This window comes from Pangasianodon hypophthalmus, chromosome 2 (assembly GCF_027358585.1).
Source record: "Pangasianodon hypophthalmus isolate fPanHyp1 chromosome 2, fPanHyp1.pri, whole genome shotgun sequence".
In the NCBI taxonomy this organism is placed as follows: Eukaryota; Metazoa; Chordata; class Actinopteri; order Siluriformes; family Pangasiidae; genus Pangasianodon; species Pangasianodon hypophthalmus.
Genome location: NC_069711.1, coordinates 26,681,191 through 26,705,126, shown reverse-complemented (window position 1 = coordinate 26,705,126; position 23,936 = coordinate 26,681,191). Strand labels below are relative to the sequence as shown.

General features: G+C 38.9%; 1 protein-coding gene across 28 annotated transcripts in view; it reads right to left on the bottom strand.

Moving 5' to 3' along the window:
• Positions 1-23,936, bottom strand: part of lrrfip1b (leucine rich repeat (in FLII) interacting protein 1b) — a 52,971-nt gene that overhangs the window by 7,822 nt on the left and 21,213 nt on the right. For 2 of the 28 annotated variants that reach the window (XM_026933357.3, XM_034313964.2), the window contains exons 2-13: positions 20,754-20,840; positions 16,209-16,259; positions 13,741-13,806; positions 11,269-11,346; positions 10,915-10,944; positions 10,671-10,796; positions 10,103-10,273; positions 8,958-9,050; positions 7,324-7,416; positions 6,335-6,427; positions 6,120-6,246; positions 3,331-5,617 (exon numbers count right to left, since the gene is read on the bottom strand). In XM_026933357.3, coding sequence (XP_026789158.3) covers positions 4,773-5,617; positions 6,120-6,246; positions 6,335-6,427; positions 7,324-7,416; positions 8,958-9,050; positions 10,103-10,273; positions 10,671-10,796; positions 10,915-10,944; positions 11,269-11,346; positions 13,741-13,806; positions 16,209-16,259; positions 20,754-20,840 — 1,860 coding nt within the window. In that variant the 3' untranslated portion in view covers positions 3,331-4,772. The other 26 variants (XM_034313955.2, XM_026933362.3, XM_034313954.2 and 23 more) reach the window with 26 other exon arrangements.

The following is a 23,936-nucleotide window of genomic DNA, read 5'->3' as shown; positions in this document are numbered from 1 at the left end:
AGCCAAACAAAACATCACCACTCCAAACTAATGTGTATTATTTATAGCCATGAACTAATGGTTAAGCATTCATAGGTAACTACTGTCATCATTCAGTCATGTTATTTGCTTATCTGGATCCTTGCAGCTGGCCCTCAAAAAAGATTTAATTGAACTAAACTAAATATAAGCCCTTGGGCTACAGGGTGCACTATTTGATCATTTTGATATGCACGTATGATAAATATCTCCCTATTGCCCTGCAGCCAATGCAGAGAATCTCCGACTTCAGAGGGAATGTTATGTTCATATCATGCTGTTTAATCTGCACTGAAGGTAAAGAAGTTCATACATTTGAAGTGATTTATATTTCAAAATCTGGTGTTGCATTCTCCTGTGCATAAACATCGATTTGATTCACTGGAGGAAAAAACTGAAAGCAGGGAAGAGAAACATGTGTCTTACTCTGCAAGTCGATGATATGTGAGTCCAGGCTGTTCTGGAGCTCATCTTCATGTGGACTTGCTGCTTCATTTGTGCCATTCCTCTGCTTTTGTTCCACGACTGCTTTCAGCTTCCTTACCTACACACACACACACACACACACACACACACACTAGTGATTAGCTAAATGACAACAATATGACCCTGGATTTGTGGGTAGAGATGCAACTTACCTGTTCAAGCAAAGTCTCCCTCTCATCAACCAGCTTCCTCAGTCGGATCTCTAAAAAATGAAACATACAAATGATAATCTGAACCATGATACACTATGGATAAAATTTCTGCATAAAATATACCATTTAATTCTTTGACATCAATATTCTAGTAATTTGTGTGTATTTTCATTAAAAGCATTCATATACATCAATGTATTACATATTCTCCTTGAGGAATATACAATATATCAACTGTAGTAGTAAAAAAAATGAAATTGTGTAGCCAACTTTTCCAAGTAGAAATAACCCAGAAAAACACAATACACTCACTGTCTACTTTATTAAGAACACCTGCACAATCACGCAGTTATCCAATCAGCCAATCATATGGCAGCAATGTAATGCATACACTCATGCAGATATAGGCCAAGAGCTTCAGTTAATGTTTACATCAAACATCAGTATGGGTCAAAAAATGTGATCTCAGTGACTTTGACCGTGGCATGATTGTTTGAGTATTTCAGAAACTGCTGATTTTCAGACAAAACAGTCTCTCTAATGTAGACAGAATGATCTGAAAAACAAAAAAACATCCATTGCGTGGCAGTTCTGCAGATGGAAACGACTTGTTGGAGAATGGCCAGACTGGTTTGAGCTGACAGGAAGGATACGGTAACTCAACCACTCTTTACAACCGTTGTGCACAAAAAAGCATTTCAGAACACAAAGTACATTGATGTCGGTTACAACAGCAGAAGACCACATCGGGGTCCACTCACTGTCAGCTAATCTGATGCTACCCTGGGCACAGGCTCACCAAAACTGGACAGATAAATCTCGACTGCTGCTGCAAAATGCAGATGAAAGGCTTACAACTGTCAACAGCATGAATCCATGGACCTAATCTACGCTCTGTCAGCAGGTCAGGCTGGTGGTGGTAATGTAATGCCTCTTAATACCAATTGTGCATGTTATGACTGCCACAGCCTATCTGAGTGTTGCTGGTGAGCATGTGCATCCCTTTATGGCCACAATTTAATCTTATAATGGCTACTTCCAGCATGATAAAGACCCATGTCACAAAGCACAAACCAACTCACACTGGTTTCACCAGGTATGAATTTCACAGTCACCAGAACTGAATACAATAGAGCTTGGGTAGAACAAGAGCTTCACAGCATGAACGTGCAGCTCAACAAATGTGTAGCAATTATGTGATGCAATCATGTCAACACAATCAAAGCAATATTTCCAACACCTTGCAGAATCCATGCCATGAAGAATTCAGGTAAAGAAGGGTCCTACCCAGTATTAATAGGATGTTTCTAATAAAGTGGATGGTGAGTGTAGACAATTTAACACACACACACACACACACACACACACACACACAAGCAGGTATGGCACATCACTTGGAATAAGCTACAAGAATTTTTTTTTTATTGCATAGCCAAATTTTCAAAAAGAAATAACCCAGAAAAAAATCAGGAAACACAATATACTTACATTGAATTTATAATCCAAAAAAGGCTAAAATCAACTTAAGTCTGTTTTAAATACCAAGAGTATCAAGTTTCATGCCAGTACATGCAAATTCTCAGGATGATAAAATATTTTCAGGATATGTTCAGTATGATCTAATTATAGTTACTGCTATTATACACGATGTCCACTTCATAGTGTTGTTACAGGATCCTGTTAATTGTTTTTTGTAAAATAATCTGGTATAAAATTGTTTTGATTTAAATTCACATGTCAAATGGCTCACTACAATATAGAGAATCACAGTGTTGAGAAGCAAGATGTTTGTCGCCATGCTGTTATTATGCACTGAAAGACAATAATTTAATAATTTTTAATGTTCATTGTGCATTTCTAGTGATTTCCCTGGAAATGTGGGTTTAATGAAAAAAAAAAATCACACATTTGATTCAGTGGATGTATTTATAACCTTTATAAAAGAGATCAAATTCACTTCTTTTTTTTTTTTTTTTTTTTTTTTTTTTTTACAATATCCTTCAGAACTGCTGTGTTTTTGTTTTTGAAAACACTGATATTGACACTGATATTCAACTTTACAAACCATTATAGGAAGTCATTAGACTGATTAGTTTTGAAATATTAATTCAATATCAGACAGCCTACTATGAAGTAAAGTCTTCTAAAGATATAACATACAATATTAAAAATAGCATACACTACCAGTCAAATTTTTAAAGAGACAATATTTTAACATTTTTATTGAAATAAATGGGGTCATTTTACATGCTCTAAAATTAGAAAATCAAAGATAGAAAAAGGTGCAGTAGAAGTGAATTGAGAAATTATTTTAGAATAAGCCATTTATACCGTCCCCTCCGAAAGTATTGGAGCAGCAAGGCTAATTCTTTTGTTTTTGCTATACACTGAAGACTTTTCAGCTTTCATTTCCTGATATTTACACCTAGATGGGTTAAAAAACAACTTAGAACATGCCACCTTTGGTGGCAAACTACCCCATTTTTAGGTGAGCAAAAGTATAGGAACAGATAGTCTTAAAGTAATTTAAAGTAAATAACACTTAATATTTGGTTGCTATGCCTTTCTTGTAATAACATCAAGCCGGCAACCCACTGACATCACCAAACATTCTTCTTTTGTGATGTTTTTCCAGGCTTGTACCACAGCTTCTTTCAGTTGTTGTTTGTTTTGGGGGGTTTATCCCTCCAGTCTCCTCTTCAGGAAGTGAAATGCATGCTCAGTGCATGCTTCCACTTGCTTCTACTGATGAAGTCCTTTGTTGTGTTGGCAGTGTGATTTGGGTCATTGTCTTGCTGCATGATGTAGTTCCTCCCATTTAGATTGGACTCATTTCTCTGTAAATTGGCAGACAGAATGTTCCTGTAGACGTCTGAATTCATTCTGCTGGTACCAATATGAGTTACATCATCAATAAAGATTAGAGAGCCTGTTCCAGAAGCAGCCATGCAAGCCCAAGCCATGACACTACCTCCACCGTGCTAGACCAATGAGCTTGTTATGTTTTGGACCATGAGCAGATCCTTTCTTTCTCCATACTTTGGCCTTTCCATCACTTTGGTAGACGTTAATCTTGGTTGAAGAACTTTTGTGGCTCATCTCTGACTTTCTTCGTGAATTCAATCTGGCCTTCTGATTCTTACTGCTGATGAGTGGTTTGAATCTTGTGGTATTACCTCTGTATTTCTGCTCTTGCTGAGTTCTTCAAACGGTGGATTGTGATACCTTTACCCCTGCCCTGTGGAGGTTGCTGGTGCTTGTTGTTTTTTGTGGGTTTTTCTTCACAGTTCTCACAATGTTTCTGTCATCAACTGTTGCTGTTTTCCTTGGCTGACCTGTTCGATGTCTGGTTTTTAGTACACCAGTGGTTTCTTTCTTTTTCAGGACATCCCAAATTGTTGTACTGGCTATGCCCAATGCTTGTGCAAAGGCTCTGATTGATTTTCCCTTTTTTCTCAGCTTCAAAATAGCTTGCTTTGCTCCCACAGACAGCTCTCTGGTCTTCATGTTGGTTTATCCTTTTTAACAACAAATGCAGTCTCTACAGGCGAAACCCAGGGCTCAGACCAAGAATAGACATTCAGAGCTATTAATTGTTTAAACAATCAATCTAACAGGGCAGACCTGGGCAACATGAAACACCTGTCAGTCATATGTTCCAATATTTTTGATCACTGGAACAAATGGGTGGGTTCAAACAAAAGATGCCATGTTCTAAGATGTTTAACACATCTAGATGTACACATCAGGAAATGAAAGCTTAAATTCTGATCTGTCGCCTCATATTCATGTTTTGAACTCAAACCCAAATGTCTTCAGTGTATAGCAAAAAAAAAAAAAAAAAAACAACACAATTGCCATGCTGTCCTATACCTTCGGAGAAGACTGTATATATTTGAGAAAGGTCTAATTAGGCACTTTTGATTAGACGAGTTAATACTGGTACTGTCTGCATCTCCAGACTAAACTGGTTTACCTTCTAACTTTAATAGTCACTTAGATTAACATTAGATCTGAGAAACTGACAGTTAAAAATTCATTACATCCAAACTCCTTAGTGGAGTACTATTTTTATTTTGAACACTACTTTTATTTGCATGGCTATATAAAAGTAAATTAGGACACACTACAATCCTGTCCTCTCTTGTTCCTAAGCCTCATCCTGTTGTGTTTTGTGTCATCTCCAGCAGGGCTCGTCTCTTCCTGATGCTCAACTCCGGCCTCATCTGTTTCATTTAGCCTTATGACTTCAAAGTCCAGTGCCGAAGCTTCTTGGCAACTGTCTAAAAATGAAGCAATGCCTTTCTCCTCCACAGGGATGGTAAACAAGCAACTTTGAACATTCCCTGATTCAAGTTCCAGCTCTGTTTCAGACTCCTGCTCACTGCTTGAAGAAACATCTCCTCTTCTGGTGCTGGTCATCTCTACATCCATGCTGGGAATGGGTTTTCTGGGATCTTCATAGCTTTTGGTGGTTCCAGGTAGCTCCATTTTCTCCAATGTTTCTTCATCTGCTTGGTTTGTATGACTAGTTGTAGGAGTGAGTTGATCATTAGTTTTAATAAATGGAGATGGTGCACGTGCTTCATTTACATCACGAGTCAAAGGTCTTTCTGGGACTTCAGTGTCTCTTGTGTTCTCCTCTATCCAAGGTTCTTCCACCTGCTCGTTTTGTCTGTTCACATGTTTTCCCACTCTGAAGATGCCTTCATTTTGAGCTACCACACTTTCTTGAACTGTTACATCTGGTAAATTTCCAACACAAACTGACTGCCTCTTTTTAAATTCATTTGTTTCAGGATCTTTGCCGTCCTCTTGAATCTGTACAATGCTGCATGATGCTCTTGAACTAGAATCCATATCTTCAGCTCTTTTTACTTCTGCATGAGTTATCATTCTCGATTTTTCTTCCATGCACGATGTGCTGTCCATTTCAGGCACTTGATCCTCTGGAGATCTCTCTGGAACATCATTAGCAAAATATGAAGGAATGCACCAAAACTAGTTTTTTAGACTGGAAGGACTCATTGGTGTAGATAAAGAGTGACTACAATCACCAGGATGAGCTCAGTTTAAAAAAAAAAAAAAGGAAAAGTAAAAATGTCAGCTTTCTTCACATAAATGAATTAGTTTGAAAGAATTTAGGCAACATTTCAGAGTAAATACAGTTAGAAAAGCTAAAAGAGACACTGATTTAATTGGTTAATCATTACCACGGAGCAAACATGAAGTAACTGATTGTTAGTGCGGGATTCATACTCTGTAGACAAAAATCAGTTGATTAAAACACATCAAATCACATTTAATCTTGCAATACACGGTACCCTAAAAAGACATTACATTCAGCAAGTGACATTACAATCAGCATTTTAACCATCAGAATGATTTGGTTTATTGCAAAGCAGTTAGTTTCATTTTATTTAATATTGCATAAAATCAATAACTGAAATAACATGGACTTACCTAAAATGCTGTCAGCACTCATAGCTGGTGTGTCCTGACCTGATTCTACACGTTCAGGCCCATTAGTCATGTTGCTTCCTGTCTCGCCATTGGCTGTCACCTCAGATCCAAGAGATATGCCATGTTTCTGTGAAAGTGGAAAGATTTGTTTATTTTTCCCATTCATTACACAGCCACAGGCCTAACAGCTGTTCCCATATTCTGAATTGCTCTACCTTTAGAGCATCCCTGAGCCGGTAAACCTCATCCCTCAATGCATCACGTTCATCTCGGATTATGTCCGAATATTCCTTCTGTCTCTCTAAGGCCTATACCAAGCCAGCAGCAGGAAGTGAGCAGGAAGAGAAGGAGAAAAGAAAGCATGGTGAAGCAGGAAGAAGAAATACCGAGAACACAGAATTTACACAGAGGTTATAGCTTATAAATGAGAACGAGATACATAGAATTCCGATTGGTCATAAGGCGTTGATTATTTTTCTATAACAGCATGGCTCAGACAGTAGTTCCAGCTGCAACTTACACAGCTGTGTGTGGCACATTGTGTGTGACACATATTTTAAAAATATGTGAAATTGTTGATATGGTGACATTTTCTTTGAGGAGACTTTCATTCTGCATTTTAACAGCAGTCTCAAATGTCAGCACTTTGTAACAGTGAGAGGTAATGAGGTTATCACGGGAAAGTCGTTAAGACACAGGGCTTTGCAGTTTCTCAGCACCAGCCTCATTTTTTTATCCTATTAAATACAAACAAGAGAAAAAAGAGAGACTAGTGAGGGAACAAATATTTATAGCTGTTATAAGTTCCACAGCATTAACTGACTAATAAGTACGAAATGTCCTTCTTTAATAATTTTTTTTTTTTAAAAAAGTTGACAAACTGCAGAGGAATAAGACGAATAAAACACTTCAGCACATGTAATCAAAGAAAAAAATCAACTCTGGCATGGTTACAGTAACTTTGCTTCATGTCAGGCCACATCACACTACTTGGGTACTGCTTCCAGAAGTGCACATAGTGCAAATAAAGATTTCCTTGAAGCAAACAATTCAAACCGCTCAGGTGAGATAGTAGTTCTCTTCAGCACAGCTTACAAAAATAAGTCTCAGCAAGTCTGTGCTCACAAATGACTTAATAACATTTCTACCAGGCAGATTTAATGTCAAAGGTACACAGTCAGAAATGCCTGTAAGTTGAGAGTACCCCGATTTTTTTCTCCTTCCATTCCAGAGTTTCCTGTAGATCAGAGATTTCTCTAACATAGCTCTCTTGCTTTGAGCTCAACTGTTGTGCATCCTGAACAGCAGCCAGGAAAAGAGGTGAAAAGAGAACAGTGAGATGAAGAAAAAGAGACAAAAGAGGAAAAAGCAAAACAAGTGCAGAATAGGAAAATAATGAATACAGGCCAGAGCTAACAACATGGTTGTTGGAACAGTTAAGTTATAAAGAAGAGACACTCTAAGCATGGTATGGCTCAAATTGAGATCTAAAGTTGCTCTACAGTGCTGTGAAAAAGTATTTGTCCCCCTTCCTGATTTCTTCTATTTTTGCATATTTGTCACATTTATGGGACCACAGTGAGAACCACCATCTCCAAATGGAATAAAACTTGGAACAGTGGTGAATCCTCCCAGAAGTGTCCGGCCTACCAAAATCCCTCCAGAGTGCATCAACGACTCATTCAGGAAGCCACAAAAGAACCCAGACAAACATCTAAGGAACCAGAGGCCTTGCTCACCTCAGATAAAGTCAGCTTTCATAATTCCACCATTAGAAAGAAACTGGGCAAATATAGTATGCATGGGAGAGTTGCAAGGTGAAAATCACTGCTAACCAAGAGGAACATAAAGGCTCATTTCTCATTTACCAGAAAACACCCCATAGCCTTTTTGGATATACTCTGTTGGAAGATATTCTGTGGATCGATGAGTTGAAAGTGGAACTTTTTGAAAGACATGGGCTCCTTTATATCTGGTGTAAATTTAACACAGCATTCCACAATAAATACATTACATCAACAATCAAACATGGTGGTGGTAGTGTGATGCTGTGGGGATGCTTTGCTGCTTCAGGGTCTGGGCGATTTGCCAAAATTAATGGAACCATGAATTCTGCTCTTTAATAGAAAATCCTGAGGAGAATGTCCATTCATCAGTCCTTGATCTGAAGCTCAGGTGCACTTGGGTTATGCAGCAACACAACAATCCAATGCACAAGAGCAAACCCAACTCTCAATGGCTCAAAAGAAACAAAATTAAGGTTTTGAAGTGACATAGTCAAAGTCCTGACTTGAACCTCATTGAGATGCTGTGGCAGGACATTAAACAGGCAGTTCATCCTCAAAAGCCCTCCAATGTGGCTGAATGTTTGCAATTCTACAAAGAGGAGAGGGCCAAAATTCCTCCACAGTGATGTGAAAGGCTGATCTCTAGTTATTGGAAGCGTTTGGTTGCAGTTGTTGCTGCTAAAGGTAGCACAACCAGTTATTACGTTTAGGGGGGCAATTACTTTTTAACATGGAAGATGAAGGGTGTTGCATAACCTCTTTCCTTCAATAAATGAAGTTTAAAAACTGTGTTTTGTGTTTGCTCATGTTCTCCTTGTCTTATATTACAGTTTGTATGAGAATTTAGTGTGACAAAAATGCAAAAAATAGAGGAAATCAGGAGGGGGCAAATACTTTTTTCAGGGCACTGTATATTGGGCCATTCAAACTCTGAGAATTTTGAAAAGACAATCTACATTTTGAATTATTTGAAAAACAATAACTTGAGTTTTTCCACACAAGTTTCCCCACATAATTCAAAACAGTAGTCTAACAGTAGTAAGCTGATTACCTTTAGTAATTCCTCGTTCTGTTTTAACGTCTCCTTCATGTCATCGAACTGGAACTGCAGGACACTGTGAGCATGCCGCTCTCGATCACACTCCTAACAGAAAAGAGAAGTTTAAATCTGAATGGTAAATGTTATCATCTGCAGTGGACCTCGGTTTGAGGGAGCCACTTCAGAAAAGGACAAATCAGCAGCACGGGACAAGATGATGTTGTAAGTCCAGAAAGGCCATGAGCTTTTTTTTGTTGTTGCGATCTCAAGATAATAAATTGTTGTTTTCTCAAGATCATGCCTTTTTTTTTTCTTGTGATCTCACGATAACAAAAGATGTTTTCTCAAGATCTTGGTGATCTTTTCAGAATCAGGAATGTGCAGGTATATAGAAACACTGACAAAGCTGAGTAAAATAAAGTGCAGCATACATCTGTCCTATAACACTTCTGCTAGCATCACGCTCAGTCACCTCACAGTTAAACTTATGTCGAGTAAAAAATAAAAGTGTAAACACAATATAAATATAAATACACAAATAATGATGATATGAAGAATAACTTTTACATGCAATGCGAGCACAGAACACCACAGCTCATAGCTCATAGCCAAAACATTGGCCCCTATGCTAGAAATTATAAAGTGAAAATGAAAGCGAAGTGACGCGTGGCCAAGTATGGTGGCCCATACTCAGAATTTGTGCTCTGCATTTAACCCATCCAAGTGCACACACAGAGTAGTGAACACACACCCGGAGCAGTGGGCAGCCTTTTTTGCTGCGGCGCCCGGGGAGCAGTTGGGGGTTCAGCGCGTTGCTCAAGGGTCTCACCTCAGTCGTGGTAATGAGGGTAGAAGAGGGCGCTGGTCATTCACTCCCCCACCATCAATCCCTGCCGGACCTGAGACTCGAACCCACGACCTTCGGGTTACAAGTCCGACTCTCTTAACTAGCTATGTTAGTTGCCATTTTTGGGCCTAGTGAATTAAGTTTCTGAGCAACAAAAACATGGGACTGGGCAGCACATTGGCACTTTTACTTGCACGGTTGGGTACTTAATGAATTTCGTGATTTCTCTGCCTCTCTATTACATGAAGAAATACATGAAGAGTCCTCATTTCTGAAATTGTTTTGAAAAATACTGCTTGATGTAGCGTACCTTTGTTTTCTCTTCACACTCCCTGCGTGTCTCATAAAGCAGCTCTTCCAGCTCCATCAGTGTGTCTCGCAGTGTGTCCACCTGGTACATCAGATTGGACTTCTCATTATCCAGCTGAGCGTTGGACACCATAGCCTTCCGATACTTCTCCTCAGCCTCAACCAGAGAGTCCTGTAAGTTTACCATCCAAAGATTGTTGGCTTTGTTTAATTTTGGACACACATTCAGACACTTTCGAGGATCGTCTCAAAATTATTTTGAGGTAGTGTGTGTGCAATGGATGAAATGTCCCCAAGGTGTGATTAACAAGAAACAGACAGTCATACAGTGGACACTCAGAAATTTTATCACAAATATATTCATCAGCCATGCAAATGTAGTCCATGTGCAAAGGAAAAAAGGTCCCTAAAGAGTGTCTAGGGACTTTTGGGATTTAAGTCCTCAGTCAGGAATATGACCTCAAATCTCTGTGGACAGGAGAAACAGGGGAGACAGGGGAAAATGTTCCCATATACACAAATACGCAACAAATAATGCTGCTTATTTGAAGAATAATCTTAAAGATGACCTTTATCTCCCGCATGGAGGCCTCCGTGTCAACCGATATGGAGGTGTCACAGCTGCCTCTCCGAGAAAAGCCCCCACCTAGTGAAGCCAAAGTAGCAGCAGAGAGAGTAGATGCCGTTCTTGATCCCTACAAAAGATATAAACAGATATCAATCAAATAAAATGGAATAAAAAACAAACAATACGTTATAGCATGCAGCATTTACTGCTACACTGCCTGAACATAGCTTATAAAGACAACTAACCTTTTCCAGGAAGTCTGACCTCTCCTCCACCTAAGGGGAAAATCAGAGTGGAAGATCATTAGCTTTAAAGATTAAAAACAGAAACCCAGTTTCAGCTCCACATACACCTGCGGGACTGTAGCAAAATGCCGTCTGAAGCTGCGGAAGGTCTCCCTGCGCTGCCAAATTCCCTCTTTCACTTTTCCTGCACAAATTCCCTAATGCACTTCTAAGCATTAGTACTTATCCCAAGCCTTATGTCTATTTGCCACTCTCGCGCTTCCGCTTCCTTCCTATATACAGTATATTCTTTGTTAGTCTATAGACTGGGACTGAAGCCAACTTTAAGGAAAGTGACTGAAGATGGAAGCTCACCACTGGGCTGGCGCGAGCTGAACTGGCCCGTGACGAGGCTCTGGAACCGGAGCCCAAAAACCCCCCATAGTCCGTAGGCTGGACAGCCAGAAAAGAGAAAGCAGAAAGCAGAAGAGGGACAGAAAAGCAGATGTTACCAGAAGGTAACAGAAAACCTTAGAAAGAAGGAATGATTCTATTAGCATAGGGGTGTATGGCTAGAGACACAGATATTACAAGGAAGGAATTTAGAAATGAAATTATTGAAAGAGAACATATTATTATATAAAATGTGTGTAACATAACAGACATACACTGGAGTCACCAGTTTATTAGATCCACCTACCTTCTGCTAGATATTAGCCATTTTACAACATTTAACAACCTGCAACCAGCAGCAGCCTGTGACACTAGATTTTGGTGGGGCAGGAGAGCATTAATAATGACATAGCCTCAAATAAATTTAAAGCTGAGAGGCTATAGTTTACAATCTAGTGAATTATTAAAGCAACCCTGTAATAGGCAGTTGAGAGTAGACAACATGCAACCATCCAGCATACAGTCTAGCAGCTCATTTTGATTGGTTTGATGGGTTGCCAGGTTTCTCTCCCGATCGGTGCAATACAGTATACGTATCTTACAATTCGAAATGGAACTGCCCCACAATTGTGCACATCTAGAAAGGTGACCAAGTGAACACAACATTGGCTTGTATCTGTCAAAAGATTAACATTTGTTGAAAAGCTGATATATATGGTTGAGCTCTGTCCTCTGCCCAAGCTGCCACTGCCTGCAACACATCTCTATATGGTGTAAGGTAGGTATACCTGATAAAAAGGCAACTCAGTGTAGCAGAAGGAAAGGCGTGATAGAACGTAGATCAAAACAAATCCTGCATAACACGTGGGTAAAACATAGCAGGAAAAGAGATGTGTAGAATAGTGAACACGCCCAAAAAGAAGTGACTGAATTAGACGATTTACAGGAAAAGAAAGATTTTATATAATAACCTTAAAAACCATAGCCACACAAACACATGCAACTGCTGTCCATTACACTCGATTTTAATGGAGACTAAAGCAATGTAGGCAGTCGTCATGATGCATCTGGAAGCAATAACATCAGCATCCAAGGATCTTTGGTTTAATTTGTAAATGTGTTAAGCTAAGATCATCTTCCAGTTCACCCTTATAATGATACTGTGTCAACTAAGTTACTCTCAAGCAAGGATAAAAGGCAAGGATTATAAAATAAATGGTTAGGTGGCCAGGGTACTGCACACCAGTCTTTGTATCTGGTGGCCATGTGCAAACACACTGATCCAAAAACAAGATCAGACTGTATACTGTGATGAGCTGTCTGGGATTGTTAAATAAATCATGTGACTTGGCTTAAGGAGGATACAGATAGATAAACAAAAAGAGACATGGATAAATAGCTTATAGTACAGGGGTGGACAAATCACAAGCCCAGGAAAGCAGGATAAGCAGATTTAGTGTCGGGGCTATTAGTTTTCTTATGCAGAGGTTCAACAACCAGAAAAAGACAATACACCTCATTTCCTATTGACGTTCACCAAGTTTTCATTTAGTGTGTATGTTTAAACTTAATCAAGGTGTTCGATGCTGTAACAATAAAGTGAACTACTCGCTTCAAATGCCTGCTGCGCTACACACATCAGTGTGATCTGCTCGACCGTGCAGCGATTTTTACTAGTCTGATTAATACTGTTTTACTAGTCTGTTCTGCATCCATTCTTTTCAGAATCAGGAACACACAGGTATGTTTAAACACTGGCGAATCGGAAAAATCGTCAAATAACTCGTAACTCAGCACAATACATCACCTCGCAAATAAACATATCAAGAGGCGGAAAATATAATTAAATATAAATATAAAATAAAGATGGTAGACAGATTTGAATGTTTACCTTAGTCTTGTTATGTTATTACATTCTATTACCAATTTTATTACATTAACATACTAGTTTTTAGCCTAGTTATGTACTTGGCCACCAAAACATGGGACATGGCACTGCATTGGAGCTTTTACTTGCTCAGTGGGCTAGCTAATGAATTTATGATTTGTCCTCTCTTAGTACACACACATATATAACTTCCAGCAAATTAATCATTTTATCTTAAGGTATATTATTCATTAACATCTATTAACTTTCAGCAACTACAGTGAAACTAATAAAAAAGGTGTGTTCAAGATTTCAAGGTTCAATGTATAATGTATAATAAAGCAGAATCCCAGAATTAAGACTAGTATTAAGGATATACGCATTAGTATTTGTTTGTAGTCTGATATACCGAACTGAGGTGAAAATGATTTGGAGAATTTGAGGAAGCAAAATGTAATGGAATTATTGAAGGAGTGAGAAAACACATGCTGCTCACAGAAAGGAAAGGAGGAACCAACAAGAATGGAGTGTGTACGACAGATGTGCATGCGACAAAAGGAACAGAAAACGCAATGACAGACACAGACCCGGCCATTGTGGAGTCTGGATGAAGGCAGGCTGCCGGTGCTGCCACAGAGGTCAGAGTAAGTCCCCTACGGCAAGCAAGTGGGACAAGATATGCAAATGAGAAACACGAAAGCAGAGAAAAAAAGTAAAAAAGAAAAAAATCTCTTGCATAGCTATAAACAGGCAGAGGTAGGAAGCAGCTCTGAGTGTTAATACTTTTAACTTAGTAGTAGTTATTCTGAAGTATCTGTACTTGAGCTTTTCTTTCAATTAGGTTTTTTTTACTTTTATGCACTATATGATAATCTCTACTTTATACACACTTAAATATAAGCCATGTCACTATAGTTAGTATAATCTAGTTAGCATAGTCTCTCTACAGAGTCCAACATATTTGTATGGTTATAGCTTTCTACATATTATGTTGATTCGCTGTTTGTACCCCTACAACACAAGTACAATGTCTTACACAAACATAAGGATTAACACAACCATTCAAACATAACATTTCTAAATAGTGCCATAATACCTATTGCTACCCACCAGTTACCTATTAGCATGCAAGCTAGTTTGTATCACCAGCATTTTTATTATGCTAGCTAACGTTTAAGAAATTACCTGTCATTTATTAGGTTCACTAGATGTTTGCAGACGTTCCTTGGTTCATTAGTGATAGTCGCACTCCAGTATCCAAAAATCAGTATGCGATTTGAAGCACACACATCTTTTATGACTCGTTCTAGTATTTATATTTTCACAATTAATACTTTAAGTACATTTAGGAGTTTGTGCTTTGTGGTGGTGTTTTTTTTTTAATGACAATTTGCTGTTTTACTGGAGTAAGAAATTTGTGTCCATCTATCACTTCTGTAAATATATATAGAGCTCATGTGAGAGAGAGGAAGAATATGAGTGCAAGTTATTATGAGAGACAGAAGCAGATTAGCTGAATTACACAAACTGAGAGCTTTATGTACACAAACTGAGAGCTTTAAGATATTAGTGATAAAGAAGAAATGGAAGCACAAAAGCATATGTGCACATGCAAAAAATTGAAATAATTACTATAAAGAGAACAGTGACCTCCTCCTCTTACTGGGCCGTATTCAGAGTTAGCAACTTGACTAATAGCGCTTGATCCAGGACATCCTTCTTACGCACGATGAACTAGAAGGACATCAGCAGAAAGTGTCCAGTTTAAGCAGGGGTTAAGCCTAAATCTCTGTGTGGATAAACTTGGTTACACATATTTTAGTGGCACTGAGCCCTAAATGGCCTCCAGATCCCTAAAAAACCCCTGTATTGTATCTCAATTTGAGAACTTCAGGGTAGGATTAAAAGAAATGGTGTGAACTTTTTTTTAGTCAATGAATATCTACTCTGTGAAGCTACTATACTTTATGCTGCACACTATATTGTCATTTATTGTATTTCAATCAAAATGTTTTTTTTTAATAATTTATAATGGATCAATCACTTTCATATCTAAATGAAGGTAATGGATACTTCTAGCTCACTATAACAAGTGTAATTCACAATTTTATCCATTTAAAATTCAGTCCAGGAGATTAGCAATGTCTATGTGTTCTCCTCTGATGTTCTTTTTGTGAACAGATATCATGCAGAGTCATATTCATGTAAGGTATTTAATATTGACCTTGAATTGCATTGCATCAGTTTTTGAGTAGATTTACAGCATGACAGATTTGGTTACAGTGCCACTGCTAAACTCCTTTGCAACTGTCGGAGCAGCCCATAAGTCTGTAGTTACGTCTGAGGGCAGAATACTAATATGTGCAATTTGGGTATTAAATCCTCACTACATGCACATTACTCAACTCTCAGTAAGGCTCACTGTGTTCTACAGGATGTGAAGTGTGTAATAAGAGGCACTTTCAGCACTGACACTCCCTCACTGAGCAGTGAGTTTGATTGGATTGCTGGAAGTGATTTTTTTTTTTTTTTTAAAATAGACGATACTTCAGTGCTACATTGGGGCTACTTTTTCCAATCCAAGCAATGGAATGATCATAAAACGAAAGTGATGATGTCATTACGCATATACTACAGGGTGTCCCAAGAGTCTCCATACATAGGTGAAATTAACACTTTTTAGCAAAATGTGTTAAGCTATTTTTTCAGATAGCGTTTAAGGTTTTTTTTTAATCAAAAGCAGAACGTATTGAAATCATTCTCATGGCTGGATCGGGAAGCTGTCGCAAGGTTGCGATGGACTTTAACATGAAACATGGCAAGCACATCACGCATGACACTGCTGCCAAACTTATTAACAAATTCAAAAAGACTGGAAGTGTTGCGGACCAACCGAGAAGTGTTGGACATCCACGAACATCCACTGACGAAGGCACAACCGACATGCTGCTGGCGTACATAGTCCCCCATTCATGGAGACTTCTGAGACACCCTGTATTATCATAACGTGAAATCTGTCATATCAGAGGTAGCAGTGCTTTTCACTCATACTAACCCTCAAACTGCCCCGACTTCCGACAGACATCCGCTCCTCGTCATCTGAGATCTAAGCAAGGGAGAGAAGAACATAAATTAATAATGCTTTGTTAGTATAGAACATGTAGAACCTTGGCTTCATGAACAAGAAGCACTGAACAGCTTCATGTCCTTGGCTTCTCGTCCTTGGTTTCATGTCTTTGGCTTCAAGTCTTTGGAGCTCAAAGCCAGACTGAGCTGTGAGGTAGAGTGTGGGACCTTCTGAAAAATACTGTTTCCCCTGAGATACACGTGGTGTGTTTGTTCTATAAAACATAGGCCAAACATTTAAAAAAAAAAAAAAAAAAGTCTAGTCTGTCATGTTACAGATTTTTAGACTTGTACAAAAAGGATAAGAAGCAGTGCAAAAAAAAAGAAAGACATACAAATCATTAAAAATAGAGGAAAAGGAGAAAACTGCCACCCTACAAAGGCAAACTGCAGTAACCACACTGAAATTGAGCTAAAAATATTACTAATTATTTTATTATACAATGTTTATTTAACAGACATAGAGAATTACAAAAATATTATAATAATAAAAGCTATATGCTAATTTGCTGTTATACCACAACACTGTTGAATTCTCGATTTCTCTGTAACATGACAAACTTCAATTTTTTTGTCTTATTAACTTAAAGACAGAGAAACAAATAGAGTCTGGTGAGGAAACAACAGGTTATAGCTGCTATAATGTAAGTAATAACAGGAACTAACTTGTTTCTTGGACGTCCTACAACATTAAACGCAACAATAAATGGACAAAAAGAAAAATGTGTTGCTATTTAATAAATGATAATTGTAATCATTGGTAAATTGCTGTGGTATAAAAGGAATGAATACACGTTGGGATATGCTGTTATAGAAAAATAATAAACAATATGTTGGTGTGGTGCTACCACCCTGCATATTTTCCTATAACAGCATGCCCTGTCATGTATAATTCCTTATCTCACGTCTGTAAAAGTTGTTTTGAGTACATTTTTACACCTTATTTTTTCATCAAAGTCAGAACTTGGTTACTTTGTCAGAAGATAAACCAGATGTTACTGCATTTTTCCTCTGGAATGGCAGATTCAAGCAAAGCAGAGCAAACCAAAGGGAGGTGGTACAGACCGACGTGTGTTTCCGTGAATGGCGTGAGTACCGCTCGCTGTCCTCCTGACAAGTGCAGCGGGGAAAAGAGAAAAAGGCAGCAGCAAAATTGCAAGTCAAAGGGCAAAAGTGAAAGAACTTTCAGATCATAAAGAATCATGGTACACAATAACCATACTGGGCATGCCTTAAGAGCTTACTCTGTCATACATAAGATGTAGGGCATGATAAGAGCTATAATAGCTATAACCTGTTACACTGAGTCATGTGACTGCTGCTTTTTAACGGCATCTCGGTTAAACAAGATATGATATTGTTTTCAACTTCCTCCTCTGGGAGTTAAGATATTAAACACATTATTAAAGACATGCAGCATTAGCAAAATAAATCTAATTATATTCTAATCATGCAGCATTGTTTATGTATCTATTGCAGAGTACATTTCATGAAGACGAAGCTGTGTTTATTATCTGATATTTCTGCTACAACTAAAGTCGATGTTGTATGACGCTTTTTAAATGCCATACCATCCACTGCTCAATATGGCCCCATTTGCTGTCCAGCCCATAATATTTCTGTTTGCACACAGGAAGAGAAGAGAAATCGGAAAAGAATATGAAAGAAGATGGTGAAAGATGAAGTACCATTGGCGCGGAATTATCATACAAACAAATTCAAGTTTGTTTAATGCTCTTTCCTCCAAGTATTCATCATGTATGCAATACTGCATAAGCTAACTTTCTTTCATTTCTAATAATATTTCCTTTTATGTCCTCAATAACATATCTTTCCAACCCACAATTTTTCAGGCATCAAGCACACACACTGATGTTGGATTAACTGGTAAATGTGTAAGAGGAAGAGAAGAGAAAGTGAGCCGGAGAACAGAACTTACCCTTTGAGTTTGATAAATCTAAAAGTAAGGCCAGGATGCAGAAGCAGAAACGGTCATGCAGAGAGAAAAAGAAGGTGATGTGTATTAGTACATGGCCAAAAGCAACACAGAGTCAGTGGAAAATAACAGTCGTGTAATTGTATTAGCTTTAGCCCTTAAGAATAAGCCATTGGCAGGGTTTTGTTCCTGTTGTAAACCTATTAGCTTTTGTCCGGTTTAAAGCTTGGAAAGGAAGTCTCTCCGCTGGAACAAACAACTAAACACCGTACGTGCCTCATACGTACGCAGGGGCACCTGGTATAAATGAGCTAGCAGGGCTAAGCCTTTCATGTCTTTCATAAATAAAGTGATATCAGACATCTATATCGGATTATTTGCTGTTAACAAAAGGCAGAGTATTTTAGATTTTTGTAGAACCATGTGCAACAGCACCACCAATTGTCATAAAAACAATACACAGAATGGCATTGAGTAGCAAGGCTGGGGCTGATTTCTTTCTATTCCAGACTATAGATTCATGCAGCCTGAGAGCGTGTCAGGGGATTACACAGAGTGAAACACCCGTTAGATTTTGTGTGCATATGTGTAACAGGCCGTTAGCAGTGATTGAGCAGGCGCAAGTGAAATACAGTTGCAGACGAACAATGTGTAATGAGGCGACCATCCTATTTTCCCCAAAATGGAGGAGAAACTAAGGGGCCGTTTACACGACAACGTTTTCAGCCTAAAACGGAAAACTTTTTATGCGTTTTGCCTGTTTGTTTACATGACAACGGCGTTCTGGGGACTGAAAACGCATATTTTTGAAAACGGGTTTCCAAGTGCAAGTTTTTGAAAACGCCGCCATAATCGTCTCCATGTAAACACCCAAAACGAGAATCTTTGAAAACAGTGACGTCATGCGCGTGCGTAGTACGTGTTAGGTATGTAGACATGCGCAGTACGTGTCTATTGTAAAGGCAAGCGCGAACAAACATACACAACAATGGCGGAGTACATGGTAGCGTTGTTGCTGCTCAAGAGTTTGCTAACGCTTCTTCAGCAAAGTGTGGATTTACTTCACCAATATTACAACCAACTAACAAGGTGACAGCGCCAACTACTGGCCTGGCATACGTAATACAGCGTTTTTGGCCGTTATCGCGGATATGCGTAAACGCGAATCGTTTTGAAAACGTTGTCCTGTATACGTGGAACTTTTTGAAAACGCGAGAGAAAAACTTTTCCGTTTTTGACTACATCACTGTCGTGTTGTCCAATCAAAGTCCACATTACACACAAGGACAGACGTCAGAACCGTAAGTTTAACATTTTTTAGTTTGAATGAAAAAGTTACAACTAATCTGTTTACTGTGATTGTTATTCACAATAAACACGGCATGAAGCCGGTAGAGCATTACAAACTTGAAACACATTAAAAATTCAAAGGAACCATGAATGTAGCTCTATATCTGCCTTTAATTGCAAGCATGTGTATAATAGTTTCCCCCACATCATTCTTATTATGCCATTGATGAGAGCTTGTGATATAATGCATTACTCAACCCTAACAGTTTCATTGTCAAGCTGTTGTTTGCTAATAGATATTAGCCTCTCATCTAATATCAGTACCAGCTGTATGTCTAACTGTGCCAAAAATCAAGTTTAATTAACTCTAAATTTTCCAAATTAAGCCAAAGTAAAATCATCTTAATGATTGTGATTGATCTTTCTCTTCCAACAGACCTACAGAGGAGATATAAAGTACAGTGTTGAGTCATTCTTCTACTTACCTTAGCAAAATCACACCAGGTGCTGCACATACACTGATCCCAGTGACGAAATCTACCCTTCGACAAAAACCTGAAACCCTGAAAAACGACCCTGCGTACACAGAGCCCCTTATTCACAAGACTGTAATGCTAACCGGGGAAAGTTCACACTCGCTCTCCCAAGCACCACGACCTACTAATCTACTTTGGGACCTTTTAATGGGCTTTAAACCTGGCGTGACTGTACATGGTACATGCTTCAGTTCGGAGAATGTTCCTGTAATCCTGAGGCTGTTTGTAAAGAATATAACAGGGTTGCACACATCTAGTTATAACTGTATGTTCTACTTCAAACAGCACATGCTCTATAAGAGGGGAAAAAAGGTTTACATATCTTCAGTTTGTCGCTCTGAGAAAATGCTTCTAATTATGTGGAATCCTACAAATAAGTGTCCTATCAGTGAAGGCTTCAAATAGTACCCGTTAGGATGCCAGGAACCCTGGAGAAACCCTTTTGTCTGAGACTCTCAGCAGGAATGATGCTAATCTAGACACAAACTCTTCACTGGAAGCTACCCATTGGTTTGTTTCTTAGTGTAGTAATACATCTGTTTCGAGTTGCTTGTAGTTTTACTTGTGCCCTTTCCTTGTGACACTTCATTGGACTTCACTGAAAAAAATGCTATATACATTATTATTATTGTGATTATTATTATTATGAGTAGCAGTAGTAGTAACAGTAATAGTGTTTTTATTTTAGTGTAATTGACCACGACAGCCTCACCTCTTTCTGCTGTCTCTCCAGTTCCTTTAAGCGGATCTCTCGAGCTTCTGCCCGGGCCGCCCGCTTGGCCGCCAGTCTCGCCTCAGCCTGCCAAAAAAATAGAAAAAAAGAACATGCTGAATCGGGACCAGTTGAAAATCCACCCTAAAAAAACAAAATGTACCCAAGTAACCCTCAGTGAATGAACTACAGCAGAATCCCGCTAAAAAAAAATCAGACCCAGAATCTGTTTTATTGCCCAAGTATGATTCACTTTTGAAGAGTTGGAAGTTGCTCCCGCAAACAGACCACCAACATTACAACCATCAACAAGTAAGAAGAGAGAAATAAGAGAAATGTAAATAAATAAGCAAATAAATAAACAAATCATATATCAAAAAAACGGAAACTTCCGAAAAACTAGCCAGTGGGTCTCTACGTACAATCCTGACTCTTATAACCACATACCATTTCCTATTAACTTCACTGTAGCTACTAAATAGTTCATAGCAGTTAAATCATATGCTTCAAGATGAAAAAAACCAAATAAACCAACCACATATTTACCATTGTCAATGAGAACGGCAAAGCAGCAGGCACATATCCAGCTAGCCTGGAAGCAGGTCTGATTTGTGACAGCTGAATAGTAACTTGTGAGCTTGCTTTTAGAAGATGCTTTTTATACGTTAATCCAATCCAGTGCTCAGACCATTCACAGGTTTTCAGTGATTAAACATGTCCTTAATCTCATCACGGTGCTCATTGTGCTGCACAAATACCAGTCTGATAGATGAAACAAACTGGTAAAGCCCATAACTCACTTCATCACATCCAGAGCAAAACCAATAACAGTACCAGTAAGAGTAACAGAGGGTAACAGTAATATAATATATTATTATTACAGATAGAATGTCGGGTAATGGACGGATTTAACAAACACAGTTATAACAACAATATAATTTGTGTCCCAGGGTGTTTTCCCACCTCACAGCCATTGTTTCCAGAATAGACTCCGGATCCATCACAACCCTGATAAGGATAATTAATGGATGACTGAAAGAAATTTGATTTTTCTTTCTTTCCTCTGTGTAGATAGGTGATGATGCAGGACCCATACTACTTTACCACACTTACCCATTTCCATTTACCCTCTTATGGTTCTATGGAGCTAATATCGTCTGGAAAGCTTGAAACACTGGACTGGTATCAAATCAGATGTGCCATGATTTCTGATCCACTGAGGCATTTTATGCCACCTTAAAGCGCAGCAAAGGACTGCAATTAAATTTTATTTATATAGCACTTTTAACAACAGACATTGCCACAATGCAGCTTTACGGAAATCCAGACATAGATGTAGATTTGGCAAATTGGCAACAGAAGTCAAGTCAAGTCAAGTCAAGTGGAGTTTATTGTCATTTCAGCCATATACAAGTACATAGTGAAACGAAACAACGTTTCTCCAGGACCAAGGTGCTACATAAGAAACACAGAACAACACAGAACTACTAGAGACTACATAAATTATGCAATAAAGTGCACAAGTGCCAACATGTGCAGACAGCACAAGACAGTGCAAAACAGTACAAACAGTACAGTACAGTACAGTGACTACTGGGACAGGCAATGAGCATAGTAAGTCCCAGTGCAGCGCCGACCAGTACACAGTTCTGTTTAAAGTGAACCTAGTGACAATAGTGCAAATAGTACAAGAAGCTTACAGAGAGTTTGCTTGTTTCTAAGAGGATGTCTGTCTTGATCAGTATCTAGTGTCAACTGATACCCAGAACCCTATAATGGCATTTTATACACCAATCAGCAATAACGTTAATGTTGTGTGGGTCCCCTTTGGGTCTAATGTTGTGTAGTTCCCCCTTGTGCCACCAAAACAGCTCTGACCATTAAGACATGGACTCCACAAGACCTCTGAAGGTGTGCTGTGGTATCTGGCACCAAAATGTTAGCAGCAGATCCTTTCAGTCCTGTAATTTGCGAGGTGAGGCCTCCATGGATCGGACTTGTTTGTCCGGCACACCCTACAGATGCTCGATCGGATCGAGATCTGGGGAATTTGGAGGCCAAATCAACAATGTTTAGGTAGGTGGTACGTGTCAAAGTAACATCCATATGAATGACAGGATCCAAGATTTCCCAGCAGAACATTGCCCAGAGCTTCACACAGGCTCCGCCAGCTTGCCTTCTTCCCATAGTGCATCCTGGTGCCATCTCTTCCCCAGGTAAGCGATGCACACGCACTCGGCTGTCCACATAATGTAAAAGAAAACGTGATTCATCAGACCAGGCCACCTTCTTCCATTGCTCCATGGTCCAATTCTGATGCTCACGTGTCCATTGTAGGTGTTTGGGGTGGTGGAGAGGAGTTAGCATGGGCACGCTGACTGGTCTGCGGCTACGTAGCCCCATACACAGCAAGCTGCGATGCACTGTGTGTTCTGACACCTTTCTATCATAGCCAGCATTAACATTTTCAGCAATTTGTACTACAGTAGCTTTTCTGTGGGATTGGACCAGACAGGCTAACCTTCACTCCCCCCGCGCATCAGTGAGCCTTGGGCGCCCATGACCCTGTCGCTGGTTCACTGGTTGTCCTTCCTTGGACAACTTTTGGTAGGTACTAACCACTGCATACAGGGAACACCCCACAAATAAGGAATATAACACAACCTCGAGGTGTGATAGTAAAATAATCAATGACAGGGTGGCGTGATGCAGCCAGATGTGAAACAGGGGTACCGTTACCACCCCAAAGTTTATAAGTTAGGTTATTCGGTTAGGTTTTTTTTTAGCTATAAACAGGAATTCCCTCATCAGCCTTAGTTTTTTCTGTCTTTTGAAATTAATAATGCAGTTTATCAAGTTACCAAGATACTACAAACATAACACCTTCCATTCTGAAGACTTTTCTGCAGCGGAAAACTTAAACTTACAGCTTTACCCCTGACTGACGTAAGTACTGACACTGGGATCTAATTCCATGAATGTTAAATAAATGTGACCTCAGAGAAAACCATAACAACATTTAGACATTTTATTTGTTAATTAACTTTGTTTGTTTATTATTAGGCTTAGATTATGTGATGCATCTGCTACACAAATCCCTGTGAATTAGCTCTTACTGTAGAAACAATAATGTATTACTACTGTCAGAGTTGCTGTTATAGAAAATGAATCAAGACTTTCTTA